Below are 15,589 nucleotides of genomic sequence, written 5' to 3'. Positions count from 1 at the left end.
ATCTGATGACTTGTGTGTTTAATGAGAGTGTAAAGGTCAAATACATGTTCAGTTGTTGTTACTTTGGTTCAACAAAGCAGCTTTAGTGACATTTACAGACCAACATCACTTTAACTGACTGTTAGTTTCTATGAGGTCACTAAACAACAACTCACACACAACTCACAAGTTATCATGAAGAAACATTCAGGTAACAACTTGTGTTATAAAACCCTTCAGCTGTGCTGCAGATACTTTGTGAGTTTTTAACTAGAACCTCGTCAAACACACAGTAAAGTTACATGTTAGTGTTTGTGACTGTGATTCAGTTCAGGTCCAGTTTGAATGAAGTGAGTTTGACGACGAGTTAACGAGCAGATTAAACTGATCTCAGTTCAGTCAGAGACACAAACTTAAGTACGGACGCTTGGATTTTTCAGTTTATAATGAAAATAGGAGTCAAAATATTTCCTTTCTTGACATTTAGTGAGTTTATGTTGTTGACTTATTAGACTCAGTAGTGAACTGGCTGCTTTTCCATCTCCAGCTGAAGCTACAGGCTGTCAGACTGTCACCTCTGAGCTACAGAGTGCTGTTAGGAGACAGGACGGACACACAGAGACGTCTTTGACAGGACGTCAACACTGTTGTTCTTCACTCTGCTCAGAATGTTAGCTGGTTAGCTGAATGTTAGCTGGTTACCTGAATGTTAGCTTGTTAGCTGAATGTTTGCTCGTTAGCTGAATGTTAGCTGGTTAGCTGAATGATACTGTAAAGTTAAATCATATCTTACCTTTAAAGGACTGAAAGCAGCAGGTGAGAGTAAACACAGTCCGTCCTCAGCTGCTGACGGTCTCTCAGGTGTGCTTCATCACAGGAGGAGGAGCCCAGGTGAGCTCTCACACTCTGTGTACACGCCCTGATGCCTGCTGGGTCCTAGTGCTCAACCCAGTGCTGCCTTCCCCTCCACATCAATAACAGTCCTGACTGTTGTGAAACACATCAGACCTCAGATCAGACTGAACTCACCTTCTTATCAGTGTCATCATTCAAAGCACCAGGACAAACCACAGCTTCTCTCTGCTGCTCACACAGGCAGCCATCTTGGCTCAAAGACCAAACAGTTTCCCAGCTGACGTTTGTGTGTGAAAGCAGTTCAGGCCTTAAAGTAACTTCATGTCACTGTTTTACCTTCAGATAACAGCTTCAAAACCACTCTGATGCTACACTGACTTATAACAGGGTGAACCCTCTGGGATTGTAAACAGTCTGTGTTTTGTTTCTATTAAAAAATGAATCAATAATATTGAGACTTTATTTTTCCCTGATCTTAAACAGCGACCTGCCTTCTTCTGTCTGGTTTCAGGACAAAAACTCATTCTGAGGAGATTTTGAAACAAATGTTGATTTTAAACTAAGCTGGTCAGAATCTCACGGCTTCTACGTGTTTTCATTTGTTTTCAGAAAATGTTTGTGTCGCTCAATAACAGACATAAATGAGTCCATTCAATGTGTTTCTGATTTATAGAACTACAGTGTCAACATGTGAAGTTACTGAGAAACACTTCTAATCCTTTAATGACTGTTTTTCTTCATCATTTGGGAAACAACGACTCATATATATAATATTTATCATTTATTGTTCATTTGTGCTGAAACTGAAGTGAAACAGTGAAGATAAAGCAGCAGTCTGATGAAAAACAGCAGGTGGAGGAAACTGGCCGTCCTTTCCTTTGCAGGGATAGCAGCTCGGTGCTAACTTGTTCTTTGGATTGTGTAGTTAGCTGGTCAGCTCTGCGTCGCAGCTCTGCCGCTGACTGATCTGGAATACTAGCAGGATCTTGCATCGCTGCTGTGAGGAGAAGTTCTCTGAGTTTTGACGACCTGGTCAGTCACATTTTTGAAATCCACAAATCCCCCCTTAGGTCTCAGGATGTTGCTTCACATGTGATCCTGAGAGCACAAATCTACTTGTATAATCCAGAGTTTTAAGGAGTTCATCTGTCAGTTCATTAATATTGGTAAAATCTGGGCAGTTCAGTAACCAGCTGGGCATCGGCTTAGTCTCCATTTAGGCTCAGCAAGAATCATGAACAGAACATCAAGATCAGAAGTTACACAAAGAAAAGGAAAACCCAGATAAACACTATAGTTATGACACTGAATTCACTAAATACCTGTTTCTCAGTTAATCTCAGGGTTAGTGAGAACAGGAAAGTTAGTGATGTCAGTTTGTTAGGGTGAGATGCAGAGAGTGGCACCTACAATGATAGAGTCATTTCTGGAGTGTCCAACAGTGTTTGTGTTCACTCCTTGGATTACAATGCTCATTAAGTGGTAGTCAGACTTATTTTGGCAGATTTAAAATTTGGTCCTTCAGGCAGGTTTTGCTGCTGAAGGGCGTCACAAATGTGTCAGGGGCAGGACAGCTGTTATCACTGTCATGGAGGTGCAGAGAGGAGGCGGGGCACTCCTGGACTGATCTTGTCTCCCTTTCAGAGGGATGGGCACTGATGAAGGTGTCATGCATCAGAGACGGGGAACAGTGGCTAGAATATCTTCTGGGGGAAAAACTACCTGTGACCTCACTGCGTGTTTCAGAAAGATGGAAGTCATGTAACTTATCTCTGTGTCTGGATGGAGGTTGAGGAGCTGACTTCATTCCCAAGGACTAAGGAGGTCAGTCAGGAAGTGTTCACATGGTCTGAGTGGAGAGGGAGTTAACCTTCCATCAAGGGAGGAGTGTGAACCAGAGGAACCAGAATCACATCGGCTCAACGACTGTGGTGGGGAAAGACGTTCTGACCCAAAGCCTTAACAACTCCTTTATGTGTGTATTAGAGTCCATTTTGAAATCCACAATGAACGACTTCATCTGCTGGTCCCAACACTGCTCTGAATCTTTTAATCTGCTCTTCATTTCTGTGATGTGATGTCGTCGTCTTATCGTCCTTTATTGATCTCATTCTTTTATTCATCTCTTTATTTGCATCACCTTTTTCTATTCAGTGTTTATTCTGTAATGTTCTTGATTCTGCTTGATTGTCAGAGCACTTTGTAAACTCTGTGTTTAAAGCTGCTGTATGAATAAAGTTTATTGTAGTAAAAATCATATATTTGTGTGAAGCCTCAGCTTTAAGTATTTCTTTTAAGTATTTCCGAGAACTTTGGCACCTTTTCAGGTTATAAATTAAATTTGAGGAAAAGTGAGTGTTTTCCCATTAATACTGCAGCACGTCATCTTCAACAGTCAGATTCACCTTTTCAATTTAGTCCATCAGGGTTTAAATACTGAGGTATTAACGTGACTCGTTCTTTATCGAGCCTTGCATCTGCTAATTTCACTCCCCTTATCTCAAAGATTACATCTGATATTCAAAGATGGGGTAACCTCCCCCTTTCATTAATTGACAAGATCAATGTTGTTAAAATGAATATTTACCAACATTTCTATTTTTATTCCAGTCAGTTCCTCTTTTTCTGCCAAAATATTTCTTTGACTCACTGGATAAGATCATTTGTTTTATTTATTTGTGGTGGGAAATCACCAAGGGTTCGTTAAACTTTACTGCAGAGATGCAGACTTAGTGGAGGACTTGCATTACCTCATTTTCTAACTTACTATTGGGCTGCTCACATCCATAATCTTTGCTACTGGTTCAAATCTCCTGAATCCTCTTGGTGTAAATTGGAGCTATCATCCTGTAGGGGATCTTCTATACCAGCTCTACTTTATTCCTCTTTACCTACAAAACCCTCTATATACTGATAATCAAGTGGTTCTTAACACACTCAAGATCTGGTGTCAATTTAGACGGCAGTTTAAATTTGTAGCTGCATCTTCCTTGGGTCATTTAAATAACAACCATTTATTTCCTCCATCACTTTCAGACTCGACATTTTCAGTGTGGTATGACACATTTCAAACATTTCTATGTAGATTGTGTCTTTGATAGTTTTTCCAATTTGTCATCTCACTACAGCCTCCCTGTTACTCATCTGTTTCACTATTTTCAGACTCACAATCTTGTTACTAAGTGTTTCTCTAATTTCCCCTCTTTACCTCCAGAACAGCGATGGGAAACCACGCTATCATTTGCTCCTCATCACAGAGGAATCATCTCAAAGTTGTATGATATTATCTTGGCTTTTAGCAATCACTCAGATGCTAAACTTCAGTGTACATGGGAAGAGGAACTAGGAATGCAAATACAGGAAGAGTCCTGGGAACAGGCCATAGAGAGGATACGATCTACCTCCTCTTGTGCTGGTCTTGGACTTATCCAATTTAAGGTCTTGTACAGGGAGCATTTCTCTAAGTCTAGACTGTCTAAACTGCATCTGGAAGTGGAAGATGGCTCTCCTTGTCACCTTAGCCACATGTTTTTTCTTTGTCCTGGTCTGAAAGGTTTCTGGGCGGGTTATTTTACTATCATGTCCACTGTTCTTGGGGTAAATCTCCAACCTTGTCCTCTGATTGCTATATTTGGGATTTCTGACCCCTCACTTGCACTTAACTCTACACAAAAGGACATTATAGCTTTCACATCCTTACTAGCAAGACGTTCCTTATTGTTGCATTGGAAGTCTGCTAAATATCCTTCTATCTCCCGGTGGCTCAAAGACATCATGTTTTTTTAAAACTTGAGAAAATTAAATACATGTTGAGAGGATGTACAGTCACATTTTTCCACAATTGGCAACCCTTTATTTCCTATTTCACTCATTTAGAGGTACTACCTGATTGAATGTGTGTCTGTTACTGTTGTACCTTTTGTATTGCATCAATAACCAGTAATATGTGTGTTGGTCATGATGAGCTGAGTGGGGGCGTGGGTGGGGGGTTGTTCATTGTTTATTATGCCGTACTCTGTAATTTAATTAAATTATTTTCTTCTACATTCTTATCAGAGTGTTTTTGTTTTGCTTTGTTTTGTTTTTTGGTTATTTTCGTTTTTATATGTGACTGTGTACATATGCATTTATGTTTTTTTTTAAAAGTAAGAGATAAATTGTATTTCTGTGATTGGAAGTCTCATACTGTATTTTTTCAATAAAAATATTAGAAGAAGAAAAAAGTATTTCTCAGCACTTTCTGAGTTTCCTCTGGCTCTTTATTCAGCATTATTCTGCTGGAGTTGGAGGACGTTGCCGCCCTCTGCTGGTGAAAAGAAACCACAGCTGTTGTGTATCCAGTGAGCTCATATCACACTGTTCAGTCTGTATATATCTCAGTCTGTTACATTTCACTGCACACATTTCACTGTTTGTCGTCCTGGAATCAAATGAGGGAAATGTTCAGTGGTGTTCTGAGGCGGCACAATCACTGACATCTTTTAAATCAGCAGGAAGTCTTTTATTAATGCTGCCACCACGCTGTTTTATTTCAACTGCAGTTATTTACTGCAGCAAAGGATTGTGGGTATTTCTACCACTCTTTATTCTGAACAAACAGATGTGGGCCTGAATAAGTTTGTCCCTTTTTTTATTCTTGTGGACATCAGGTTTAAAATCAGTTGAACTACCCAGGGATTGAACCCACAACCTCCAGACTTCACAGCATCACTTCACCATCCTGAGCTGATGAATCAGTCTGAAATGAATCACTTTCTTTGAGCATTTCACTTCTTTTGACCACAAAATAATTGTGTGAAAACCTCGAGGATTTGAACTCAGAACTTTAACAGTGGAAGAGACGTCATCAGATACTCGTGCTTCCTTTCTTACTGGTTCTGACTCCAGGCTTGAACCCACAACCTCAGAACTTCACAGAACTTCTTCAGCTCACTGAGCCGTCGAGTCTGCAGCTTGTTGGTTCTGTGTGGACTATTTGGTCTCCGGCTCTTTGGTCCGTCGCCTGCTGTTGGACTTTAAAACTGGTCTGTAACAAGTGGAGCCACCGGGTCAGACAGAGAAAGACTTTTCTCACAGCTGTTTAGTTTCACGGATGAGATTCAAATCCAACAAACAAAGTTCTTTGTGTTTGTGTAGTTGTGGATTTTATTGGAACAAGAGCCAGAATTCAAAACAACACATGACAGAAAGTACAAGTCAACGCAATTTCAACAATTTAATGGAAGAAGTTTAAAATGTAAATGAAGAATCTTTTCAATCAGTTTGAATCATTTTGTACAAAGTTGACTGATGAATTTCTTACAAGAAGCTTAAAGATTGATGTGACTGTGATCCTGTACAGACTCAACTGTTCAGCACTGACAATGTTTCTGTGACAGGAGGAGACTCTGCACACTAAACACCACACAGACACACTGAGGAACCAGAACTGGACCAGGAGAACCCAAATCCAGGATAAAGAGGTTCAGTGAATGTGGTGTTGAAGGTGTGGAGGTGGATCAGTGAGTCAGAGGAGACTCTGTAGAAGGACAGAGTGCCAGCAGGACAGTCCACATACACTGCTACTCTACCAGAGGAGGAGGAGGAGGAGGAGGAGGAGGAGGAGGAGGAAATGTCTGTTTGTCTCTTATTGTGCCTGACAGAGTAACGACCATCATCAGAGCACCTCAGACTCCAGGACTGATCATTGAATCCAAACACACAGTCTTCACTGCCTCCTTTCCTTCTGATTCTTCTGTAACTCACTGATATAGAAACACTTCCTCTCCACTCGACCTCCCAGTAACAGCGACCAGTCAGACCAGTTCTACACAGCAGCTGAGGACACCAGGACTCAAACCTCTCTGGATGATCAGGATATGACTGAACCTCCTCCACATATGTCATCTTCCTGTTGTTGTCAGACAGTTTGATCCTTCTGCTGACTGTGTTTGTGTCGACTGTGAGCTCACAGGAATCTGATGGAGAGAAAAAGACACAACACAGCTGCAGTTATTAATGTGTCATCAGTGTGATGATGACATCACAGATGTGAATGAGTGATGTCACAGTGTTTTCATGAATGAAAGTAAAAAGACACTCACATCTCCACAGACCTGGTGTCAACCATCGGACTCCAGCAGGCTCCACCCTGAAAGGAGGAGGGGGGTCAGAGCAGCACATCCTCTTTCAGCATGCAAACATGGACATGACATGACTCTCATACACAGAAACACAATCTGTCCATCAGGCTGCTTCTCCCTGTTCTCCCTGAACCTCTTCACCTCTGCCACTCTCCTCACACACTGAGAGTGAGCCACAGGATGTTGGTGTGTGTGAAAGAGGACCACAACATCTGAGAACACACCCAAACCTCCTGTTGGATTTATCACTTCATCTTTATTTTATTGGATGTTGTTGCTGTTTCCTGTGGGCAACCTTACGCTTGCTGCTTGATCCAATGTCAACTTGTGCTTATATTACAGCAGTAATAGTTACTGTGAGGAGAACTTCATGTCATGTTTGATGCCATTAAAAGCAGAAACAATGACAGAAAATGTCTCTCAGTCTGAAATCTGCTGTGGTGAATAGCTAATGAAGCAGGACTCAAGTGACTAACGGTTGTTAGCTAGCTAGCTACTTCAGAACCCCTCACACATTTTGTTACACTTTGAGACACCAAAAATGAGCGCAGGTGTATTTTGTTTATTTTTGTTTACATGTCATGTGTTTACAACTTGTTTGGAGTCCTGTTGTGGTAAATTCGGTGGGCCATATTTCCCAGAAATTCCATCACTCTTTGCAGCTGTGAAGACCCTCATTTCAGATAAGGTCACGGAGAGCTCAGGCTATGAAGGTGAAAGTGAATATGAGGCCAGTGTTGCTCTACAATCACCACCTCCTTAACCCACATCTCCCAAACCAACATCAGTAAGTAAATTTTTGTAATGATCAATTAAAAACATAAAACATTCTGTCACTGGTGATTTTCTTTGTTTTTATTCCTGTGTTTCTTTACTTCTTACAATTAATTAAGTGCAACTAGGGAATGAGACTCCACCGGAGTGTCTGCTCATTGTTGGGAGACTGCAAAAGCACAACCCACAGTGAAAGGAAAGGCCCGCACCCTTCTGCTGGGCCTGTTCAGCACTGATGTCCTACTGAAGTCCAACCTGACGGGAGGGGTCAACAAGGTCGGTCCATCTGCAGAGAGACGCAGCCTCTGGACCCCAAGAAGCTGAAAGCTTTACTCAGTAAGACAGTAAAAAAAATGTTTAATGGATTCATATATTTTGCTTAAGTTATTGTAAATGGTAAAGGGTAACAAACCTCGGGTTATTCACCGCCTGTGTCTACAGACACCAGCGATACAGCCCAGATGTGCATTTTTATTGGGATGATGTTTACAGATATGACTGTAAAAGAGGAGCTGTTAACATTACTGCTCATGAAAGAACACACGTGGGGAGACGACATTTTTCAGTCATTCAAAGACTTTCAGGAGAAAACCAGCTCCTGGTGTGTAAACTGTGCAGTATTGACGGCTGTTTGTCATCTATGTGCATTACTGCTGTCAATATTTATGTGCAGCACCAAGGGTTACATTACTCTCTCAATATCAGTTATGCATTGTGTTATATAAAGTATACTCAGTGTATGTATAAATAAAGAGTTGTTTAGTATTTTTAATGTAGGTAGATCATTTCGACCTGGTCATTTTGAAAGTAGCTCACAAACTAAATCAGTGTGTGCACCCTGCTCTACAACGCCACAAACCCTATGATATATTTTGATGGTCCTCTGTTCTGTTGTGACAATAAAACAAACAAATTTATTTTTAAACTGCATTATCATATTATTTCATTGAGGACTCATAAGTGACTACAAATAACTAATGTTACAGAAATGTGTTTATGTTTTGTGACGCGTTTCAGGATTAATTTTTTTAAATGTACATGTATATACATCGGTCGATATCTTATATATATATAATATCTGATTTTTAAATCACCAAATATTTGTATCGGTATCGGCCTTAAAAATCCCTTATCGGTCGGGCCTTAATCCTCAATGATGTTTTATTCTGAAAGTCCTTCCAATAATCAGACTACAGCAGTCTACAAAATAAAAGCTGCATCTTTTCAATCAAACCTGTATCCATCTGCAGCGTCTTTCACGTTTGTCTGCAATAATCTAGTTTTCACATGGCAGCTTTAAGATACAACACTGGGGCCGAACAACCAACAATCAACATGAGCTGCAGACTCTTGATGATGCTCTGTCTCTGCATCGTGATGCATCTTATAATGGAGACATTTCATCACCTCTAATACATTTATGTTGCTTTTAAAATTTGTAAGTTGTTTGAAAGTGAACTGAACAAGACTAAAGAGGAAAATGTAACAGCAATGTTTTATTCTTTTAATAAAATGCTGGACATGTAAAAAAAAACAAAAAAAACAAACATCTGCTTTAGTGATTTGATGTGATTAATGGGTTATGAAAACAGTTGTTTGTTGCAGCTCTATAACTTGTGACAACAAACACTACTCTGTGTTGTGTTGGTAGGGAGTGAGTCTCTCTGGTATGTGACAGAGCTACGAGCACGTTGCTGCAGTCACAGTAAAGTGCTGCTGTTATTACTGTAGTCGGACATAAAGTGTCTGGACAGACTCAGTTAGTGACTGAAACCATGTGTTGTTTGCTGCCACAGAAGATAAATTAAAAGTCCATTCATGCAACGTTGTCACGCCATCTTCCTGCATTCAACACTTCCAATAAATCTTTCAAAATGAAGGTCCTGCCTTATGTAGTTATTTGAAAGCTTTTATTTTGAAGCAGCAAATTTAGGAAACATTGGATTTCCACCAGCTGCACTTTAACAGACTCCAGAACAGCTGAGAGTGAAACTGAGTCAGCAGCTACGAGCCAGGCTGAAGTAAATTAAAACAGCATTAAACCAGAGGTCCACCAACTACTGTAGAGAGCTGCAGATCTGCACAGGTCACATATCATGTTAATCAATGGAGCAGATGATTGATCACATAATGTCTTCTTCTGTCATTTGATTTAGCTGGTGGTGCAAAACACTGAAACTTTCCTGCCCCTGCAGGCTGTTATAATGATAACTACCCAAACGCAGCAGCGGTTCGCCAATTCTCTGCAGTTGGTCGCTCACACAGAGTGAAGTAGCTCCGCCTTGATAACAAACTGACGTGTAATTCACACGGAGCGCAATTTACCCCCTCGCCACCTCCGAGAAATTCACACAGAGGCGGAGAATTGGCAATGTGCAGTGTGAATGGGGCTACTGACTGTCTGTGGCTGCAGCAGGACTCTACATACCTGAGAGTGTCCAGTCTCCAGTCTGGATCCTCCAGTCGAGCAGAAAGCTGCTTCACTCCTGAGTCTCCTGGATGATTGTAGCTCAGGTCCAGCTCTCTCAGATGGGAGGGGTTGGAGTCCAGAGCTGAGGCCAGAGAAGTACAGCCTTCCTCTGTGATCAGACAGCCTGACAGCCTGCAGACACACAAAACAACACACATCACACATCAGCTGAGAGTCCTGATGATTCAGTGCACATCTGTGTTTAAGGGTTTAATATTTATCATATTCATCATCTTAGTTTTCAATAATTTACTTATCAGCATTGAACACAGAGTCTAACTGAAGCTGATGGAAATGCCATTAGGTTTGCAAATATTTGGTCATGAACCAACATATTGTACAGATTAAAATAATGATGATGAAAAGTGAGACAATCACCAAAGTAATTACAGTTCATCCTGAGGGGAGCATGAATGTCAAAACCCACATGACAACCCATCCAATGGTTGTTGAGATATGCAAGTCAGGATTAGTGCAGAATAGACAGACTGACCCATATTTTAAATATATACATAGATTAGGGGTGTCATTGGTTTTGTATTATTACTTTAATGAGTGAAGGATCTGAAAAGTTGTCAGACTGTGAACACTATCAGAACATCACACTCCTGTCCACACAGATGTCGTCTCACCTCTGTTATGGCACTGTTACAACCTCGGTAGGATCAGAGGCAGAATGAAACTGTTCCAACCATTCCACCTTTGTAACTTTCACACCTACAGTGAGGTGGAATATGGATGCAAGATTCCTGCCTTGAAGAGGCAGTGTAGTGGGGCTTCTGTCCGGTTCTGCTCGAGGTTTCTACCTGTTAAAAGGTTTTTTTTCTGACCTCTATATCAAGTGCTTGCCCATGGAGGAAATGTTGGGTCTTTTAAATAAATTGAATTATATTAGGAATGTGATCAAGACCTGCTCCAATTGTAAAATTACATAAAATAATGAAATAAAATAAAGAATCCTGACCTGACAGTTTCAAGGACACAGTGTGGACTCTTCAGTTCAGCAGAAAGTCGCTTCACTCCTGAATCCTGCAGGTTGTTGTTACTCAGGTCCAGCTCTCTCAGACTAGAGGACTGGGAGCTGAGAACTGAGGACAGAGCTTCACAGCTTCTCTCTGAGAGGTTACAGTCACTCAGTCTGAAGTGTGAACAGTAAAAAAAAAAGACATTTACATTATTTATAATAACATTGTAGCACATGTGAACTTGCTTTCTGTTTTACTCTAAAATGTCAGAGATATGAAAAATCACCAAGACTAAATCTGGACTAAACAGACATGAAACAATAATAAGCAGCATACTTTCAAAACACAACAGTTCTGACGTGAGAGAAAGAACTTAATTCAAACATTAAAGAAATACAAAAATAGTTTGAAACAAACTATGGACTATCTGACCTGAGAGCTTCAAGGACACAGTGTGGACTCTCCAGTCCAACAGAAAGTAGCTTCACTCCTGAATCCTGCAGGTTGTTGTTACTCAGGTCCAGTTCTCTCAGACTAGAGGACTGGGAGCTGAGAACTGAGGACAGAGCTTCACAGCTTCTCTCTGATACGTCACAGACACTCAGCCTGAAGTGTGAACAGTAAAAAAAAAGACATTTACATTATTTATAATAACATTGTAGCACATGTGAACTTGCTTTCTGTTTTACTCTAAAATGTCAGAGATATGAAAAATCACCAAGACTAAATCTGGACTAAACAGACATGAAACAATAATAAGCAGCATACTTTCAAAACACAAGAGTTCTGACATGAGAGAAAGAACTTAATTCAAACATTAAAGAAATACAAAAATAGTTTGAAACAAACTATGGACTATCTGACCTGAGAGTTTCAAGTCCACATTGTGGACTCTCCAGTCCAACAGAAAGTAGCTTCACTCCTGAATCCTGCAGGTTGTTGTTACTCAGGTCCAGTTCTCTCAGACGAGAGGACTGGGAGCTGAGAACTGAGGACAGAGCTTCACAGCTTCTCTCTGAGAGGTTACAGACACTCAGTCTGGATAAAGAATAATGAAGTAAATTATTTCCATTTAAGTCAACAACAGCACAATAACTGCATTCTGAAAAAACTTCTCCACACTTACAGAGCTTTCTTGGAGGCTTTGACCACTGGCAGCAGCCTCAGAAGAGCCTCCTCTGAAGCAGAGTATTTCTTCAGGTCAAACACGTCCAGATCTTTTTCGGATGACAGTAAGATGAAGACCAGAGCTGACCACTGAGCAGGAGACAGTTTATCTATGGAGAGACGTCCTGATCTCAGGTACAGTTGGATCTCCTCCACTAGAGAACGATCGTTCAGTTCATTCAGACAGTGGAACAGATTGATGCTTCTCTCTGGAGAAAGATTCTCACTGATCTTCTTCTTCATGTACTTGACTGTTTTCCGATTGGTCTCTGAGCAACTTCGTATCTGTGTCAGCAGACCTCGTATGAGAGTCTGATTGGTCTCCAGTGAAAGACCGAGGAGGAAGCGGAGGAACAAGTCCAGGTGTCCATTTGGACTCTGTAAAGCCTCGTCTACAAAACTCTTGAGGTACTGTGTCAATGCAACTTCGTTTTTTCTTGCTTCAGACTCCTGGGAGTTGATGAGATGTGTTGGGTCAGGTTTGTATCCAAATAGTTTGGACCGCCGGGATGTTGACTGCTTTTCTTCTACTGGCAGATTGACCCTAGAGTTCATGAATGTCAGATGGACATGAAGAGCAGCCAGAAACTCCTGAACACTCAGATGGATGAAGCAGAACACCTTGTCCTGGTACAGTCCTCTCTCCTCTTTAAAGATCTGTGTGAACACTCCTGAGTACACTGAGGCTGCTGTGATATCGATGCCACACTCTGTCAGGTCTGATTCATAGAAGATCAGGTTTCCTTTCTGCAGCTGATCAAAAGCCAGTTTTCCCAGAGACTCAATCATCTTCCTGCTCTCTGGAGTCCAGTGTGGATCTGTCTCAGCTCCTCCATCATACTTGACGTTCTTCACTTTGGACTGAACCACCAGGAAGTGGATGTACATCTCAGTCAGGGTCTTGGGCAGCTCTCCTCCCTCTCTGGTCTTCAACACATCCTCCAGAACTGTAGCAGTGATCCAGCAGAAGACTGGGATGTGGCACATGATGTGGAGGCTTCGTGATGTCTTGATGTGGGAGATGATTCTGCTGGCCTGCTTCTTGTCTCTGAATCTCTTCCTGAAGTACTCCTCCTTCTGTGGGTCAGTGAACCCTCTGACCTCTGTCACCATGTCAACACACCCAGGAGGGATCTGATTGGCTGCTGCAGGTCGTGTGGTTATCCAGAGGCGAGCAGAGGGAAATAGTTTCCCCCTGATGAGGTTTGTCAGCAGCACATCCACTGAGGTGGACTCTCTAACATCAGTCAGGATCTCAGTGTTGTGGAAGTCCAGAGGAAGTCGACACTCATCCAGACCGTCAAAGATGAACACAACCTGGAACTCTTCAAAGCTGCAGATTTCTTTGGTTTCAGTGAAGAAGTGATGAACAAGTTCCACCAAGCTGAACTTTTTCTCTTTCAGCACATTCAGCTCTCTGAAAGTGAATGGAAATGTGAACTGTATGTCCTGGTTGGCTTTGTCTTCAGCCCAGTCCAGAGTGAACTTCTGTGTTAAGACTGTTTTCCCGATGCCAGCCACTCCCTTTGTCATCACTGTTCTGATTGGTTCATCTCTTCCAGGTGAGGCTTTAAAGATGTCTTCTTGTCTGATTGTTGTTTCTGGTCTGTGTGGTTTCCTGGATGCTGTTTCAATCTGTCTGACCTCATGTTCATCATTGACCTCTGCAGTCCCTCCCTCTGTGATGTAGAGCTCTGTGTAGATCTGATTCAGAAGGGTTGGGTTTCCTGCTTTAGCGATCCCCTCAAACACACACTGGAACTTCTTCTGAAGGTTGGATTTAAGTTTACGCTGACAAACTGCAGCAAGATGTTCTAAATGAACAGACAACAAAAAATATCATCAAGTTATTTATAAAGCAAATATGTCAAATTCCTTCCCCAAAAGATTCATCATCATCAGACTTCAGTAAATGTCTCATTGATCCAACATGTTAAATCTTTAGTGAAATCCTCTTACTGCTCTGCAGACGGTCAGCCAGCTCCTCCTGCTTCATTCTCCTCAGGAAGTGAAGTGTGATCTTCAGAAATGCCTCTCTGCTGCTCCTCCTCTGCTCTTCATCCTCACCGTCCAACACCTCCCCATCCTCACTATGAATCTCAGAGCATTCTGGGTAATCTGAACTCAGAACCTTCTGGACCTTCTTCAGCTCGTTCTTCACAAAAGTGACAATGTTCTCCTCCAGCAGCTGAAACAGAATATTATGTGAATGACAACATTTAACATCAGATTCATGTTGGACAGATTCACCACTGGTCTGTAAAGTGCAGCATGGAGATTATTGTGAACAGACTGGATGTAAAAGTAGTTGTTGTTCATGTACAGACCATAAATATGGAGTCCAGGTGTGTCTGATGCTGCTGGACAGACGGACCTCTGGGAACCTCTGAGCTCTCCTGGTCGACTCTGTGGAGGAATCATGAAGAATCAGTCACATTGTGTCTGTCCGCTCAGAGACAAACACAAGCTGAAGGTCATGTGGAAGAAGCCTCATATCCCTGTTGTAAGAAATGTGGAGGAGGTGGAGATGCTTGACACCTCCATGTTTCGTAGGGGTGCAACTGAATAACAAGCTGAACTGGTCAGACAACACTGAAGCCTTCGTCAGGAAAGGACAGAGCAGCCTGTTCTTTCTGAGGAGGCTCAGGTCCTTCAATGTTTTCACTAGTCTGCTACGGATGTTCTACCAGTCTGTGGTCCAGTGTCATCTGTGTTGTGGTGGATGGGGAGGTGGCATCAGCAGCTGTGGTACAAACAAACTGAATAAGCTGGACAGGAAGGCCAGCTCTGTGGTGGGGATGGAACTAGACAGTCTGGAGGCTGGAGCAAAACTGACACACCAGAGAACAGTGAGGGGAAAACACTGGCTTCAAGGTGTGTTCCTCTGTAAGCCGAAGGTCAGTATTCATGTCTTCCAATCAAAAAGCATCCCAGTGGATCTGATCAGAGAAACATGGACACTTGCTGCAAACAGGTATTTGAATGGAAAGTCTGTGAACTTCAGATCAACTACAGCAGCTGATTTAACAGTTGAGGAAACTTTAAGAAAAGACAGGAGGAGTCGGCTGCTAACACATACTGTCAAAGACTGAGACTGAGCTCAGATCAGCTGAATCAAAGTGAGAATAACAACTACAAACTGTTTTACTGCACGTTTCACAAACAAACACTATATGAAGTCAAACATGATGAAGAGGTTAAATGATCAGACAAATGTTAAACTGGACTGAAGAGATGAAGACTGGTTCTACTGGGCA

The 15,589-nt window shown here is 41.7% G+C and overlaps 1 protein-coding gene across 1 annotated transcript; it reads right to left on the bottom strand.

Annotated features, from left to right (window-relative positions):
* Window positions 1-6,255: 6,255 nt before the first annotated feature.
* Window positions 6,256-14,876, bottom strand: LOC115578004 (NLR family CARD domain-containing protein 3-like; the record flags this gene model as incomplete). Its single annotated transcript, XM_030410866.1, has 8 exons — window positions 14,871-14,876; window positions 14,660-14,725; window positions 14,292-14,520; window positions 12,292-14,146; window positions 11,598-11,771; window positions 11,165-11,338; window positions 6,918-6,964; window positions 6,256-6,791 (listed from the first exon to the last, which is right to left on the bottom strand). Coding segments are annotated over exons 1-8 (3,087 nt in total), but the record flags the coding sequence as incomplete, so codon positions are not given.
* Window positions 14,877-15,589: the final 713 nt, after the last annotated feature.

Source organism: Sparus aurata, unplaced genomic scaffold, assembly GCF_900880675.1.
Source record: "Sparus aurata unplaced genomic scaffold, fSpaAur1.1, whole genome shotgun sequence".
In the NCBI taxonomy this organism is placed as follows: domain Eukaryota; kingdom Metazoa; phylum Chordata; class Actinopteri; order Spariformes; family Sparidae; genus Sparus; species Sparus aurata.
Note: the sequence above shows the minus strand (reverse complement) of the source record. Positions and strands in the feature narration are given on the sequence as shown.